Raw genomic sequence first — 18,557 nt, forward strand, 5'->3', positions numbered from 1 at the left:
TGGGGAGGTGGTGGTTCCTGCTGTATAGCTCCTGTTGGTAGCCTCTGCTTTTTTTCGTTGTTCCTAGCCATCTCTTTGTGTCTCAGCTTTGCCATTCCCTGTTTGGAGTAAAGCGAAATCAGATCCTTGATTCTCCATGCAGTGCCCCAAAGGGCTGGGGAAACTGGCTACTTACCTCACTCTCACTTTCCTGGTGAGAAGAACTCTCTATCTAGGGAATTCCTCTTGACACTGAGCAGTGCCTGCTCAATATGTGGAATGGTACAGGCAAATTGAAGCTGTTCATCCTTCCCTTTTTGCACAGTTATTCTCTAGCTTTCTATGCCACCATGTGCTGAAGTTTCTTAAGTGACCTCCAAAGCTCTCCCAAAGCTGCTTTTGTTTATAGGTAGCTATCTAATGGTTGATCTTTGTTGCAGGGGCCGGAGGGTGGGGTCTGCTACTCTACCATCTTTGTGACGTCACTACCCTTGAATCAAAAATGTACTTCTGGGGCACCTGGGTGGTTCAGTGGGTTAAAGCTGCTGCCTTCAGCTCAGGTCATGATCTCAGGGTCCTGGGATCGAGCCCCACATCGAGCCCTCTGCTCTGTGGGGAGCCTGCTTCCTCCTCTCTCTTTCTCTTCCTGCCTCTCTGCCTACTTGTGATCTCTGTCAAATAACTAAAATCTTAAAAAAAAAAAAAAACTTTAAAAAAAAATGTACTTCTTCTGGGGTGCCCTGGTGCCTCACTTGGTTAAACATCCATCCTGATTTCAGCTTGGGGTTGTGGGGTCAAGCCCAATGTTGGCCTCTGTTCTGGGCTTGGGATTCTCTCTCTCCCTCTCCCTCTGCCCTCCCCATACCCATTTTCCCTCTCCCCAACTCCTAAAAAAAAAAAAGAAAAGAAATTTACAGGGTGCCTGGGTGGCTCAGTTGGTTAAACATCTGCCTTCAGTTCAGGACATTATCCCAGGGTTCTGGGATCAAGCTCAAAATCCAGATCTCTACTCAGCAGGGAGTCTGCTTCTCTCTCTCCCTCTGTCTGCCACTCTACCTGCTTGTGCTCTGTCTCTCTGTCAAATAAATAAAATCTTTTAAGAAGAAAAAAAAAGAAATTTACTTCTTCCTGAACTTAGTTAAATCCCAGTTTTTCTTACCTTTTTTATGCTTCTTTTCACACATTCTACTTCCTGCCAGGTAGAGATGGGTCACTTACCAACCATCTCATGGATTTGAAAACAAATTCTTTTTCCAGCTGTCCAAAGCCAATTACTTCATTTTCTTTAACTATTTCCTTAAAGACATACTTAGCTGAATACTTGTATTCTCTCCTTTACACACCCAAGTACCTAAATAGAGTTCTTTTGTTTCCATTTAAACTTTGAGATATGATACTGAAAGTGTTTCATTTACTCAACAAAGAATTATTTACTACCTATTATATACAAATCTCAGAAATCTATTCTATATAATGTAATTATGATCTGGGCATTCCATCTGAGGCACTTATACCTTATACTTTGTTGTAGTTGATTTCAGTAGGTAGATAAATTTCATAGTAGCACACAGTCAATTCTTTTTTTTTTTTTTTTAAAGATTTTATTTATCTGAGAGAGAGAGCATGAGACGGGAGAAGGTTAGAAGGAGAAGCCGACTCCCCACAGAGCTGGGAGCTCAATGCGGTACTCCATCCCAGGATTCTGACATCATGACCTGAGCCAAAGGCAATGGCTTAACCAACTGAATCACCTAGGCACTCTGTACATACAGTCAATTCTCTAAGGTCACGGTCTTCCAAAATATATCCAGAATTCTATCCACTCATTTGTTGTGCTGTGTTAACTTATACATAACTTCTCTGTCCATATGAATGTTCTTATCTAAGTTTTTTACGTTTATTAACATTTAATAAAATAGTGGTTAAAAAAATGACCAACCCACAACCAAGAGTATATCTACAGGTTAATACTTGAATGCTGGATTGATTTAGAAGTTTCCACTCCAGAGCTTAAAGTATATATAAGATACAGGGCCTGACAGATTGTGACACTTACTCCTTATTAGTATTAGTGCATAAAAATGTGAGTAAATATTTCTGAAAATTATTCTTAACTATTATTTGTTTTTTATATTTAAGATAATATAAATATCCTGTTAGCACAGAATTTGATTGGCATTAATGTTTCTTGGTAATAATGCAGGCAGGCTGGGTCCTCGGACCCAGAGAAGATTCCCATAGGACCGTCCAGCAGGGTCCTTGACTTCAGGTCGGAGAGAAAATAAATGCAAGCCAGGAAGTGAAAACAGAGTTTATTAAATAGCGTAAGTGACAGGCGCACAGTAGCAGACAGAATATGTGGGAGTTCAGAGAGTAAATGAGTCTCATCACATGGGGTTAGGCAATTATATTGGAAAGAGGTTAAGGGTATGTTTTCTCTCAGGAATCCAGGGTAAGGTCCAGTCAGAGGCAAGTAACAAGTGAATAATAGGTGTATTTTATAAAGGTAGAGGTTATTGATGCCAGCACTGGCCAAGGTTTGTTTTTAGCTAATAGCCTGGAATGTGTTTGGGGTCCAACTCTTAGATGTTACTTCATGTTTGGGGGCCTAGGACAAGAATGATTAACTTTCTTGTTTCCCACTTAGGATGGGAACATAGCTTCTTTGGTTTATTCAGATGCAGAATATCAAACAAAAGTAAATGCTGCCTAGCAGAACAACAGCAGAGATGGAACCTTTCTAAAAATGGAGTCTCTTCAGCTTCCTCTCTCACTAATAGGTCACTTTGTATGTATTAGGTCTTTATATTCTTATTTGTTTACATGTCACTACAAAAAAAGGCTATTCAAATTCATATTACCTGTGATATCTGAAATGGAAGTCTTGAGACTCAGAGCATCAGTCATTTTAATAAGTTAACATAGATCCTAGTGTCTGATAACTCTGAAGAGCCAACCTTTTAATAAAACTTCTAAAGCCACCAAAAAATAATCCAATTTAAAAATGGGCAGAAGACATGAATAGACATTTCTCCAAAGACAACAGATGCCCAACAGACAGATGAAAGGATGTTCGGTATCACTCATCATCAAAGAAATGTAAATCAAAACTACAATGAGATATCACCTCACACCAGTCAGAGGGCTGAAATTATCAACACAAGAAGCAACAGATAATTGGTTGAGGATGTGGAAAGAGGGGAACCCTCTTGCACTGTTGGCGGGAATGCAAACTGACGTAGCCACTCTGGAAAGCAGTATGTAGGTTCCTCAGAAAGTTAAAAATAGAACTAACCTATGATCTAGCCATTGCACTATTAGGTATTTACCCAGAGAATACAAAAACACTAATTCAAAGGAATCTAAGTACCCCATTTATTGCAGCATTATTTACAACAGCCAAATAATCGAAGCAGCCAACAGAAAAGAAGATAAGGTATATATACAGTGGAATATTATTCAGCCATAAAAAAGAATGAAATCTTATCATTTGCAATAACATGGATGGATCTAGGTTAAGTGAAATAAGCCAGTCAGAAAAAGATCCATCCTACATGGATCTAGGCTAAGTGAACTAAGCCAGTCAGAGAAAGACAAATACCGTAGAATTTCACTCATATGTGAAATTTAAGAGACAAAAGTACAAAGGAGAAAAAAAGACAAAAAACAGACTCTGAACTATAGAGAACACAGATGGTTACTATAGGGGAGGTTGGGAGGGGTGGGTGAAATAGGCAAAGAAGAACAAGAGTACACTTACTTGACGAGCACTGAGTAATATATGGAATTTTGAATCATTATATTATATACCAGAAACTAATATAACACTATATTAACTACAGTGGAATTAAAATTTTTTAAAAACTTCTAAAGAGTAATTTTTTATTGCTCGTTTTTGTCTAAATCATACTTAGTCCTAAAAGTTTTTGAGATGTTACTATGAAAACATAGATTGAAAACACAATATTCAGTATTATTATTAATTTGAAGCTCAAGGAATACTTTCTACTTTAATTTGTAAAGCTTTTTAGAGCTCTGGGTCAAATTTTTATTAAGTTTTATTTTTACATTTTAGTTAGTCCTTTAAGAGAATATAATGTAAAGCCAGTAAGATGTCTAGATAACACAAAGAATTACTTAGCCCACATGTCAATGATATGTGACACTGTTAAGAAACCCTGCTCTAGGGTTTACACAGTGTACCTTAACATAATGTTATATTCATGTGTAGTGTAAGAACCTTACAACAGTGAACATTTCCTTCCTTCCTCCCATCCTTTGTGCTATTATTGTTAGTACTCCCACATGGGAATTCCTTCTAGGCACGCTCAGAAAATTAATGCTTTTCCAGAGTCTAGGAAAAAACGAGTTGAGAAATTGGGAAAATGGAAAAAAGTACTCTAATTCTTCTGTGATATTTAAACCCTATCAACATGGAGATCTTAGTGGTTCATAGAATCTACTGATGTCAAGTTGCAAGCAGGAGCAGAAGATGATGATATGTGGAGTTGATAGTTAAGTTTGACATTTCCAGGAATTGGGACAAAGTAGTCATGCTATAATCAGTTATTCTTGCTTGTAACTGTTGCCATGTGGTTTGTGGCCTTGTGTACTATAAACAGGAAGTTATTCATGCAAATAAAATAAATACTAATATGTTAATGTGCTTAGTATACTTAATACAAACTCTGAGTGGTATTCCAGGAAATAAAAAATATTGGTAGCAATGTGGTATTCAATGTGGTATTCATTTTCCTTTTGTAGTATACACCTTACTTTACTCTAAGTTATGAGGTTCTCCACTGCTGATAATGATTTGGAAGCACACCTCTGTCCTAGCGATTGGACCTCTCTACTGTATCACCTAGTGTGGCATTTGTTGCTGCTACTACACCTGAGCAAGACTTCTAGATTGCTTTGTGTGTACTGTTAAGTGGTTCTTTTAAAAAAAACAATTAATTTATTTGACAGCAAGAGAGAACATGAGCTGGGGAAGGAGCAGATGGAAAGGGATAGGTATACTCCTCACTGAGGAACCTGATCCAGGGGTTTGATCCCAGGACCCTAGGATGATGACCTGAGCCAAAGGCAGGCGCTCAACCAACCAAGCCACTCTAGCGCCCCCAGTTAAATGGTGCTTGTGGTGCATAGTCAAAATTTCAAGAGTGTATGTACTTCAGATTATAATCTTTTTTGAGGATGATTCTTAATTTTCTGACTTCTGTAATAGGAGTGCTCTGTAATCAAATTCTAGTTTGTTTCTTCCAGCTGCAGTCTGGATCCCTGAACAATGGAGAATGTCCCTAATAATTTATCATATTTGTGTCTATATATTTATTTAAGAAATGCACGTTCTTTCATCCATAGACAAGTAAGTGAGAACTTGAGCTCTGGAACTTAGCAAACAAAATTTCACATATATAATTCCAACTCTTGTCGCCTTGCTGTTTTGGCAAGTTATACTCTCTGAACTTCATTTTCCTCATTTTAAAAATGAGTATAACAGAGGCAAAGAGGATGAGGAAAAAAAGGATTATAAAAATAACAATAAAATAATGATAGCAATCAATTCTTGGAAAATCCAGAAAAATTTTACAAAAATGCTTGGAAAGGGTAAGTCTTAGCATGCTGGGTATTTTAGTAGCGTTTAAGAAATATTAGCCCTTATTATCACTGCCCTATACAGAAAGTAGTCCATAATTCTGGACGAGTAGTTATCTATGTCTTGAATTCTTTCCTTAGATGATTTTCAGCCTAGCTTGTTATAGAATGGTGATGTTTCTGAATGTTACCAGTAATTGTCTTGCTTTCTAACTGTGGCAAACTGAAATATTTATCTTTACCTTGAAAATTCTGTCAGTATTCTCATTTAACTACACACAGTTTGTTTCGCTTTAGGTCAGAGATGCGTGAGAGTGGAAGACATGGCAGAGAACTTGAAGAACATTTCTGCTTTTTAGCACTTCCTCAGAATGATGTGGCTGAAATATATCAAAATGGGATAAGTACCAGAACATCTACATTGAAGATATTAGGAAATCCTCTTCTTGGAATTTATGTATTTAGACATGTTGATGTTGCTTTGAATTACGCTCGTAGTAGAAGCATTACTGTAGAAAGTATTATAATTTTTAAGGTAGGTAGCAGAAAACAATTACTAAATATTATACTCAGTTACTTTAAATTGACCTGAACATATTCTCCTTTCAGTATGAATTATTATGTTTTTAAGTTGTATTATATAAAATAAATAGTATATATATATTACTTTCACCATCATTATCATTTGAAATTTTCCCCTATTTCTGACTTTAGTTGGGTATGTAGCATAAAACAAAACTGCAAGTAAGCATACACAGCCTGTATCATCTTTGTCTTTCCAATTTACATCTTTTTCTGTCTTAAATAACCTTCTTTCTCTTTTTTGTTCAGACAATTAATTAATACCAGAGTGTTTTAAGTGTTTTTCTCCAAAACGTTGATCATAGTAATTCTGGCTTAAGCAAAAGTTACTAAACTCTTAATCTTTATTTTAGTTAATAGTATTATACAAAGTTAATTTCTTTTTGCTTTAATTTTTTATTGAAGTATAATTGACATACATTATATGTCACATTAGTTTCGGGTTAAAACATAACAATGTTTCTTAGTTCTCATAATTTTGCCATGTTTATATAAGATGTTAACTTTAGGGAAAACTGGATACAAGTATCTAGGACCTCTGAACTAGTTTCCCAACTCTTCTGAAAGTTTAAAATTACTCAAAATTGAAAAGAAATAAGTCTGACCAAATCTTAAAGCATCAACTAACTGGTTAAGATACACTTTTATGGTTAGTTGTAGCTTTTCCAGGACTACTGAAATTGCATTACGTAGGCAGGATCCTCAGGTTTAACATAGGATGGGTACATATAAAACCAGTGCTTCCTTTGGAATAATTCCTTATGTGTTTAGGCTTCAAATATTATCAAATTTGTAAGGCACAATTTTTATATTAAAAAGTAATACAAACTGATTTTAGAAAATGTGTTGCATAACAAGAAGTTCCAAAAAGCCCATTAATAACAACAGTTAATTTTTTTATATATCTATAGTCTTGCTTGTATATGCAGATAAGCATGTATAATGGTAATTAAAATATATTCTTTGTGTACTATATAACTTTTTTTCATTGATTATAAGACATTTTTTTCATTGCATTAAATATTCTTCTCTAATAGCTTTGTTTTTAAGGTTTTCCTTTTTTTTTAGGTATAGTCTTTACACCCGACATGGGGCTTGAACTTAAAACGCCAAGACTGAATCACATGCTTTACCAGTTGAGCCAGCCAGACACCCCTCTAATAGCCTTTTTTTTTTTTTTTTTTTTTTTTTTTAATTTTTAAAAATTTTTTTTTTTTTAAAGATTTTATTTATTTATTTGACAGAAATCACAAGTAGATGGTGAGGCAGGCAGAGAGAGAGAGGGAGGAGGAAGCAGGCTCCCCGCTGAGCAGAGAGCCCGATGCGGGACTCGATCCCAGGACCCCGAGATCATGACCTGAGCCGAAGGCAGCGGCTTAACCCACTGAGCCACCCAGGCGCCCTCTAATAGCCTTTTGAATAACTGACTACATAGTATTCTACTATATAGCTCTCATAAATTTGCATAACAAATTTTTTAACTTGGGAATATAAATTATTTGTTCTTTTGTTTTGTACTTTTAATTATTAATTTGATCATCCTTATAGGTGTATTTCTACACACCTATTTGCTAAGAACTAATTGCTTATTTCCTACCAGGAAATCAGATTGGGAGCCAAGGCTATGTATACTTTCACAGCTTTCGATATGTAATGTCCAGCTGTCCTGAGTAAGGTTATGTTAAATAACATTTTTTGTTTTAATGTTTTTTAATCTTTTTTTAAAAGATTTTAGTTATTTGAGAATCAGAGATAGGGACAGAGATAGCGAGAGAGCACAAGCGGGGTGGAGATGGAGAAGCAGTCTTCCCCCAAGCATGGAGCCCAATGCAGGTCTTGAAGTGGGGCTCGATGCAGGGTGCTGGGATCATGACTTGAGCAGACGCTTAAGGCAGACACTTAATCAACTGGGGCATCCAGGCGCCTCTTAATTGACATTTCTATCCATAGTGTGTAAGAATGTTATCTCACAACCCTCACTTTATTTATTATACTTTTAAATCTTTGCCAGTCTTGTTATGTAATAGTTTGTAATCGTTGGTTCAATTTTTTCTTTCATAGTTACTGCTGAGTTTAAACATTCTGCATATATTTATTAACGATATTTAGTGAGGGGTGTTTGGCTGGCTCAGCAGGTGGAGTGTGCGATTCTTGATCTTAGGCTTTTGAGTTCCAAGCCTACATTGGACATGAAGCTTACTTTAAAATAAAAATTTTTTTAAAAATTAAAAAAAAACAATAGTTACTGATTTATATCCTTTTTTCTGAATATACTTTCAATTATATTTTGTCACTTAATATTCCTTTTTTTAAAATAAACTTTTTATATTCAAATAAATCTAAATTTATAAAAAAGTTACAAAGATAGTACAGAAAGTTCCTGTATACATTTCACTTACTGTCCCCCTAATATTAGCATTTCACATTGCTATAACACTTTCATCAAAATTAAGAAAATAGCATTGTATATGTCAGTTCTATTTCAGTAAGAAAATAAAAATAATAAAATGAAAAGGCTAACATTTGTTCAGTACTGTTAACTAAACTAAGACTTTATTTGGATTTTGCCTGTTTTTCTACTATTTTTTTCTCTTCCAGGACCCAAATGCAGGATACCACATTATATTTAGTATTGTATTTTAGTATTTTAATTTTGAATGAATGTATTATTATATTGAAAAATGGCAGTAATAGAAGTACTGTGTGTACTTGTCCTATTGTACTTTCTTCCACCTTACTTTTATCAGTTAATTATGTTCATGGTTTTATTTCAAGATTTTATTTATTTATTTGTTTATTTATTTATTAGAGAGAGAGAGTGCACAAACAGGTGGTGATAGGAAGAGAAGAAGAACAAGAAGACTCTGTTGAGCACAGAGCCAATATGAGGCTGGATTTCAAGACCCTGGGATCATGACCTGAGCCAAAGGGAGATGCTTAACCAATGGAGCCACCAGGCTCCTCTTGTTTTGTTTTTCATACACAGCCACCTAAGTGTTCCTCAGTATATCCTAAAGTGCAGTATCTTCATCCCGGTCCAAATTAGTATGTTAATATTATATGTATATGATACGTCTTAGTCTTATTTTATTTCATTTTTAAAATTTTTTAATTTTAATTATAGTATAGTTAACATAAGTGTTATTTTAGTTTCAGTATAATACAGTGATTCATAAGGGCCATATATTACTCAGTGCTCATCAAGATAAGTGTACTCAGGGGCACCTTGGTGGCTCAGTTGGTTAAGCATCTGATTCTCAATTTCAGCTTAGGTCTTGATCATGAGTTGGTCATGAGTTCCAACCCTGCATTTGGGCATCACACCTCTCCCCCTCTGAAAAAAAGATGGGTGCTCTTAATCCCCTTCACCTATTTCACCCACTCCCCCCCAGTCAGTAGGTTGGTTGTCTTTTAGTATACTCATTTGTTTTTGATGTACAAATAAATGTTTTGGAATATTTTATAGTTTTATGTTTTTGGTTTATGGGTTCTTGGCATATATGCTTAGAAAAGAATTCTCACTTTGAGGTTAGATAGTGACATTTCTTTCTACAGTGTTTGCATTACTTAAATATTTAACTTGTTTGGCATTTATTTTCTATATATTGAGAAGGGAATTTAATTTTTTCTGTTGTCTCATACCATTTATTGCTTTTGCTTCACTTATTTCAAATGGTAATTTTAACATTACACTACATTTTTATAGATTCTTGTATTTATCTGGGCCTTTTTATTTTGTTCATTTTCTCCCTTTGCCTTATTTGTGGCAGTACCATCCTTTTAAAAAACACTTAGGGGGTCCGGAGTGGCTCATTTGGCTGAGTGTCCATCTCTTGATTCTGGATCAGTTAATGATCTTGGTATCCTGAGATACGGAGTCCTTCCTCAGGCTCTGTGCTGGATGTAGAGCCTGCTTGGGATTCTCTCGTCTCTCTCTGCCCCTTCTCTGATATCACTTTCTCTCTCTCCTTCTCTCTAATGATTAAAAAACAAAAACATTTAATATCTTGGAAGTTCAAGTCATGTCCCCTCTTCCATCATTCTCTTATCTCTGACCCAACATTTTTTTTTTTTCTAAAAAAAATTTTTTCGGGTGCCTGGGTTGCTCAGTTGGTTAAGCAACTGCCTTCAGCTCAGATCATGATCCTGGAGTCCTAGGATTGGATCCCACATCAGGCTCCCAGCTCCACGGGGAGCTCCTCTCTCATGCTTTCTCTCTCTCTCTCTCTCTCTCTCTCTCTCAAAATCTTTAAAAAAAATTTTTTTCCAAAATTTTCTGGGCTTTTCTTATTTGTCGAGTTTTCCAAATAAGTTTTTAGACTAAAATTCATTTCTACAAATAGATTTTCTAAAATTTTAGTTACAATTACTATAACCTTAGAGTTTAATTTAGAAAGGGAATTGGCATGATTAATAAGTCTAAGTTATCCTATTCATCTGGGACATGGATTATCTCTCCATTTTTATTTATGTCTTTAAAAAAAGATTTATTTAGCCTTACTTTATGTTCTAGCATAGGAGTTTAGAATGTTCTGGTGTATTTGTATTTTTATGGACCTTTCTGGTTTTTTTTCTCTTTAGGTTCTCTTTGGGAAAGTGAAGAAAATTCAGCCTTCGGTGGATAAAAACAAAGTTTCTTTGGATCCTTCTCCTAACTTTGATTGCCATATGTCCAGAAGCATACCTTCTCTGAAAGATACCATTGAGTTACAAGCCTACAATTCAGCGGTATATTAACTTTTTGGATCATTTGGCTACTTGGAAGTGACATGCTTCACACTGTATGATACCTGACTGAAAACATCTTCTCAAAATATTAAATGAAAATATCTTAATTTATTCATAATAATAATAAGACCTTAAATAAAATAAGTAGGGGCGCCTGGGTAGCTCAGTTGGTTAAGCGGCTGCCTTAGACTCAGGTCATGATCCCGGGTCCTGGGATCAAGCCTTGCGTCAGGCTCCCTGCTCAAGGGAGCCTGCTTTTCCCTCTCCCTTTGTCTACTCTCCCCCTGCTTGTGTTCTCTCTCTGTCAAATAAGTAAATAAAATCTTTATTTTTAAAAAGACCTTAAGTAAATAGTGAAAGCTGCTTTAATATTTATGATCTAGGAATGTTAGTAGTTCCCAAATTTACATTTAACTAGTTAGTGTTCAGAATACAGTGGATGGTTTCTTTTATTTAGTTGTTCCATAGATTGATTCCTAGCTTGCAAAACATGCCAACTTTTTTATAACAAGCTATTTTGAAATAATGTTGTTGATCTTCTCTACTTTGCAACAGGAGAAAGACAACGTGTTCATCATTACATGTGAAACACTGATTTTCTGTCATAAATTGCTAAGACCATTCATCTTCAATTATATGTAATAGACACTGAATATCAGCATATATATGATTAAATGAAGATAAATTTTCTTGAAGTGTATGTATGCTCCCAAATGTAAAATGTATTGAGTATATTTTTAAAGATTTTATTTATTTATTTATTTGACAGAGAGATCATAAGTAGGCAGAGAGGCAGATAGAGAGAGAGGAGGAATTAGGTTCCCCACCAAGCAAAGAGCCCAATGTGGGGCTTGATCCCAGATCCGGAGATTATGACCTGAGCTGAAGGCAGAGGTTTAACCCACCGAGCCACCCAGGCACCTTCAACTATTATTATTTTTGCAATTAACTTTTTCTTCCAACTAAAACACTAGGTGTTCATAACATATGCAAAACATTGAACTTTTAGTGGAAAAATACTTTGTTGTTTAAAACAGACTGTTTCTGCTGCTCCGTACATTGATACCCTACCAAGTAAAATATATGTGGTTGGGGAAAAAATTTATACTTAAAAAAAATCTAGAGGGGTACCTGGGTGGCTCAGTTGTTAAGCATCTGCCTTCAGCTCAGGTCATGGTCCCGGGGTCCTGCTCCCTTCTCGGCAGGAAACCTGCTTCTCCCTCTCCCTCTCCTCCTGCTTCTTTTGTTTCCTCTCTCATGGTCTCTTTGTCAAATAAGTAAATAAATAAATTTTTAAAAAATAAATAAATTTCACAAACTAAGGTTGATGATGGGGAAAAGAGGTTTGTATATGGAAGCCAGTGAGTAAGTAACATCATGCAGTTACATAGCTTTTTAAATGTGAGCTTATTTAATTCTGCTAACACTAATTAGCTCAAAAATGTTCTTTTATCCCCTTCTTTATCTTTCAGGTATACTTCTATGAATACAATGTTCTTTCAAAGCCAGTAGATAAACCTAGGCAGTGTCTTCCATATGCAATATTAACAGTAAAATTTATTGGTCAAAAAGTAGATAATGGACACCTTATGACATCTTTGAGATTCCTCTCAACTGGATTTCCTAAGAGGGCTGGTAAGATACATATATTACTCTGCTTCAGTAGCATTTGTCTTGGTCTTGGAACTTCCGAGTATTATTTTCTAATACATTATGAATCTGTAAGAATAATAGTTGTGCTTTCACCTATTTTTTATTTTATGTATCTAGAATTATAATGCATATATTTTTGTGACTCCTTTTGGTCAGTATTAATGTTTGTGTGATTCTTCTATGCTGATAAGTATGCCTGTAGTTTTTTCATTCTTATATATGTATTTACATGTTATTTCATTTGTTGATTACACAGTATTCCTCTGGGGATATTTGGATATTTGCCAGTTTTCTTCTTATTACAAATATTGCTATTTTAAACCTTTATCTGTCTCAATGCATATGTGCAATAGTTTTTGTATAGAATATTATATATCCACATCAGAAATGTGCAACTTAATCCAAAGAGGATGTCAATTCATTTTCAAAAGCAGTTGCATCAGGTTACATAATTACTCTATGTCCTTGCCAGCACATAAATTTTTTTTTAAATGTCTATGCCAGCTTATTGAGTGTTATCATTTTCACCTCAAAAAGAAACTATGTGCCCTTGAAAAGGTATCATATCCCTTTCCTCGCAGGCCCTTGCCCCTAAGCAGTCACTAATCTAGTTCTGTCTCTATATAGCTGAGCCTTGAATATGGAAGTAAAGGTGCCAACCCTCTTGCAGTCAAAAAATCCATGTGTAACTTTCGACTCCCTGAAAAACTAACTGCTGATAGCCTTGTATTGAGTGGAAGCCTTACCCAGAACACAGACCATAGACTAACATCTACTTTGTATCTTATATATTTGATATATTGTATTCTTAAAATAATACCTAACTTTTTCTTAATCTTTATTGGCATCTCTAGGCTACATGGGTCATCTGTGGGTTTTTTTAAATTGTGGCAAATCTCCAAATAATTTTCCAATACAATAATTTAAAAAGAATCCACATTTCAAACCCCTGTTATTCAAGGATTAACTGTATTTGCTTATTCTGGGCTTTTCATATAAGGGAAATCATAAATATGTGCAGTGATATGGCCTTTCATGACTCATGACTTCCACCTAAAAGTATTTTCAAGGTTCTCTCATGTTGTGACATATTAATCATTCTTTTTCATGGAATAATATTACATTGATTAGTAATACTATATTTATTCATCAGTTGAAGGATGTTTGTGTTGTTTTCACCTTTTGGCAATTATGAATAATTCTGGTATGATTCTTGAACAAATTTTGGTGTAGACATGTGTTCTCATTTCTCTTGGGTAGATAGCTAGGAGTGGAATTGCTGGGTCATATGATGACACTGTGTTAAGCGTTTGAGGAAATGCCAAACTGTTTTCCAAAATGGCTGCACCATTTACATTCACACCAGTAGTGTATGATTGTTCGGATTTTCCACTTCCTATATTACTATCTGACTTTTTGTTTATAGCCAACCCAGTTTCCAGGTTAAGTTTTATGCTTTTTTTTTTTTTTTTTTTTTAACAAATTTACTCCCAAGTATTATGTTTCTGGATACTTTTTTAAGTAGAGTTTTCTCGATCACATTTCTGTGTTCTTCATTTAAGTATATAGAAATATTGTTGATTTTTGTGTATTGGTCTTATATCCTGTTAACCTTACTGATCTCATTATTAGTTCTAGTTGTTTTTTAGTGATTTCCTTACGATTTCTATATACAAGATCAGGTCACCTACAAATAGAGTTAGTTTTACTTCTTCCTTCCCAAATTGGATGCTTTTTCTTTCTTTTTCTTGTCTAATTGCCACGACTAGCTAATTGACCTCCAGCTGAATGTTTAATAGAAGTGGTAAGAGCAGATAGACATCCTGTCTTGTTCCTAAACTTAGGGGCAAGCATTCATCCTTCACTAGTAAGTATGATGATGTTAGCTATGCAGTTTTTCGATGTTCCTTGTCATGCTGAAGAAGTTCCCTTCTGTTCCTAGTTTGTTGAGTGTTTTTATCATGACAAGGTATTGGATTTTGTCAGATCCTTTTGCTGCATCTATCGGGATGATCATGTGATTTTTAGTCCTCACTCTGTTTACTGTGCTGTATTACACTAACTGATTTTCAGATGTTAAGTAAACTGGATTGCTGAGATAAATCCCATTTAGTCATGGTATGTAATTTCTATTACATGTTAGTGGAATTGGTTTATTACTAATTTTTTTGGAAAATTTTTTTGTCTGTATTTGTAAGTTACGTTGATCTGTAGCTTTCTTGTGATGTCTTTAGTTTTGGTATCAGAGCAATACTGGTCTTATAGAATAAGTTTGAAAAGGTTTCCTCCTTTTCCCTTTTTTTTAGAGAGAGTGTGTGAACAATTAATATTAATACTTTAAACATTTGGGAGACCTCACTGTTAAAGCCATTCTGAAGCACCTGGGTGGCTCAGTCAGTTAAGTGTCTGACTTCAGCCCAGGTGATGATCTTGGGGAACTGGGATTGAGCCCCATGTCAGGCTGCCCACTTAGCAGGGAGCCTGCTTCACCCTCTTCTTCTGTCCATCCCACCGCTCATACTCTAACTCAAATAAAATCTTTTTAAAACATTTTTAAAAAGTCATTCGGATTTTTTTGTGTGTGAGTAGTTTTTTGTTGTTGTTGTTTTGTTTTGTTTTTAACTAATTCAATTTCTTCACTTACTATAGCTCTGTTCAGGTTTTCTGTTTGTTTTTGAATCAGCTTTAGTGGTTTGTGTGTTTGTAGGAATTTGTCCATTTCATCTAACTTATCTAATTTAGTGGTGTAATGTTGTTCATAGTATTTCTTTGTAGTCCATTTTCCTTTCGTAAAGCCAGTAGTAATATCTTCTCTTTCAGTTGTCTTTCTATTTATTTCAGTCTTCCCTCTATTTTCTTGGTCAGACCGGCTGAAGGTTTGTCAGTTTTGTTGATCTTTTCAAGGAGCCAGTTTCTGATTTCATTAATTTTTTTTATTTTTCTTTTCTCCATTTTATTAATTTTTTCTTTGATTTTTATTTACCTCCTTTTTGTTTCAGGCTTAGTTTGCTCTTCTTTTTCTGGTGTCTTAAGGTGGAAGGCTAGGGTATCGATTTGAGATCTTGCTTCTTTACAGCTATAAATTTCCCTGAAAGTACTGTTTGGGCTGTGTCCTGTAAGTTTGGATATGTTTGCCTTCATTTTCATTCATCTCAAAGTATTTTCCAATTTCCCTTTTGATTTCTTATTTGGCACATTGTTTTTTTGTTTTGTTTGTTTTTGTTTGTTTGTTATTTTTTATTTTTTATAAACATATAATATATTTTTATCCCCAGGGGTACAGGTCTGTGAATTGCCAGGTTTACACACTTCACAGCACTCACCAAAGCACATACCCTCCCCAATGTCCACAACCCCACCCCCCTCCTCCCAACCCCACTCCCCCCAACAACCCTCAGTTTGTTTTCTGAGATTAAGAGTCACTTAAGGTTTGTCTCCCTCCCAATCCCATCTTGTTTCATTTATTCTAGAAATGTGTTTCTTAACGTCTTTGTGTATGTGAATTTCCCATTTTTTTTCTGTTACTGATTTCAAATTTTATTCCATTGTAGTTGGAGAATATAATTTTTACTATCTTTATCCTTTTAAATTTATTGACCCTATAGTGTGGTCTGTCTTAAAGAATGTTCTATGTGCACTTAAGAAGAATGGAAATTTTTTGTTGGGTAAAGTGTTTTATAAATGTCTACTAGGTCTAGTTGATGTATAGTTGGCTCAATTTTCTGTTTTCTTGATGATCTTCTCTCTGGTCATTCTCTCCACATTATCCCTCACCCAGAAGTCTTAAAATGGAAACCATAAAGTAAGGATTTTCCTTACTTCTACTCCTACATATCCACAAACTTATAGCTAATTACTTTAATCAAAGAATGATGGATAATAAATAGACTTATTGTGGTGATCAGTTTGCAGTGTATTCAGTGTCAAATCACTATGTTGCACACCTGGAACTAATATAATATTGTATGTCAGTTATACCTCATTTTTAAAAAAGCAATAAACTTTGATGCCTTTTGGGGTAATAAATTTTGAGGAATACCTGTATTATGCCCAAAGTCAAGGCCACATGTGATGGCTATCAGCATATTCATCTCCCTCTAGAGTACTGTAGACCTGTGCTACCCAGTACAGTAGCCATTAATTACATATGACTATTTAAACTTAAATTAATTAAAATTAAATTAAAATTTTAATTTCTCATTCACATCATCCCTCATCAAATCAGTAACTACATGTATCTACTGGGTACTGTATTTGATAGCATAGATAAAGAACATTGCCATCGCCACAACTGGTAGTTTGCTTTGTTAATTGTAATTTCATTTTCTTACAGTTCTTACATTATTGAGGATGTTGGGTTTATTCTCCATTTTTCATTTGTTATTTGGTGAGACTGCTAAAAATGGGAATAAACTTAAAGTGTCCTTATTAAGGTTAAGCAAATAATTTAACCTATTGATTAAGGGTCTACTGCTTATAAACTGTGATCCTGGGCAAATTACTCTTCACCTCCTCACCAATAAACTGGGAATGTTGTGAAGATTAAATGAATTAGTGTGCATAAGGCACTCAGAAAAACCATACTTGTCATCCATATTAACTAGTTTATTAGTAAACATTATGGATATATTAATATGCATTTACCATACATTTATGAAATTCAGATCATTAAACAAGTTAGGTTTTTCTTCCCATGTTGCTTTGTATTAATTTATGTTAATATTTGTAATAGCTGCATAACATTGTTTCTAGGACATTTGTTATAGCACATAAGTATAGTACTTTTATAATTATTGATAGGACAAATTTATTTAACCAGTTTCATTTATTAAATTGTTCTATTTGAGTATAGTTGAAGTATGATGTTACATTAGCTTCAAGCGTACGACATAGTGATCCAACTTCTCTATAGTATACTATGCTCTTCACAACTGTAGCTACCATCTGTCACTATACAGCACTATTACAGTATCATTGACTGTGCTTCATTTGCTATGCCTTTTATTCCCATGACTTACTCATTTCATAACTGGAATCATTTGTCTCTTTATGTGAGTCCCATACTATTTTAATTACTATGTCATTGCAGTATATCTTGAAACCTTATTGTCTCATATTGATAGTTAGGTTTCTAGCTTTCAGCTGTCCTGGATTATTGTTCTAAAAATTCTTGTACATATATTGAGTATTTATGCAAGTAAATTAGAATAATAAATGCATAAAAGTAAACTTACTGGGTATAGATGATTATACATTACATTTTGCTGAAAACTTTAGGTTTACTTTCTAGAAAATTAGTACCAGTTTATACTCCCATGAACAGTATAAGAGTGCTTTACATCTGCAAGATATTAATTATCCTTTCAGGTCTTTCGAATCTAAGCAGTTTTTTAATATGACTCTTGCTATTTTTTTTTTTAAAGATTTTATTTATTTGACAGTAAGAGAGGTAGCACAAGCAAGGGGAGTGGAAGAGGGAGAAGCAGGCTCCTCCGTGAGCAAGGACCCTGATGTGGGCTCGATCCTAGGATCCTGGGATCATGACTGAGCCAAAGGCAGACACTTAACAACTGAGCAACCCATGTGCCCCAAAACTCTTGTTATTTATTTAGTGGCATTGGACATCTTTTTGTGTTCATAATTTTTGTGATTTTCTTGTTCATATATTTGCCCAATTTTCTATTGCATTGTCTTTCTATTAATCTTTTGAAGATGTCTATATACTCTTTATGTACTCTATGTGTAATTATGTACTAAGCTTGCTAATTCAGAAAATACTTTTCACCAGTTTGTCCAAGTTTTATTTATCATGAGTTTTGACTTGTTAAAGTATTTAATTTACATGTAATTGTCATCTTTTTTTAATTTCTAGTTTTCTGATATCCAGATATTTATCTTAAAAACTACTTAGTTTTGGGGTGTCTGGGTGGCTCAGTGAGTTAGACCTCTGCCTTTAACTCAGGTTGTGATCTTGAGGTCCTGGGATCGAGCCCTGCATCAGGCTCTCTGCTCGG

At 34.8% G+C, this 18,557-nt stretch overlaps 1 protein-coding gene across 10 annotated transcripts in view; it reads left to right on the plus strand.

Annotated features, from left to right (window-relative positions):
- Positions 1-18,557, plus strand: part of TEX15 (testis expressed 15, meiosis and synapsis associated) — an 83,671-nt gene that overhangs the window by 47,309 nt on the left and 17,805 nt on the right. For all 10 annotated transcript variants that reach the window (XM_032329276.1, XM_032329277.1, XM_032329274.1 and 7 more), the window contains 3 exons: positions 5,878-6,115; positions 10,744-10,890; positions 12,363-12,525. In XM_032329276.1, coding sequence (XP_032185167.1) covers positions 5,878-6,115; positions 10,744-10,890; positions 12,363-12,525 — 548 coding nt within the window. The remainder of the gene's footprint in view (positions 1-5,877; positions 6,116-10,743; positions 10,891-12,362; positions 12,526-18,557) is intronic.

Source organism: Mustela erminea, chromosome 21 (genome assembly GCF_009829155.1).
Source record: "Mustela erminea isolate mMusErm1 chromosome 21, mMusErm1.Pri, whole genome shotgun sequence".
Taxonomy (NCBI): Eukaryota; Metazoa; Chordata; class Mammalia; order Carnivora; family Mustelidae; genus Mustela; species Mustela erminea.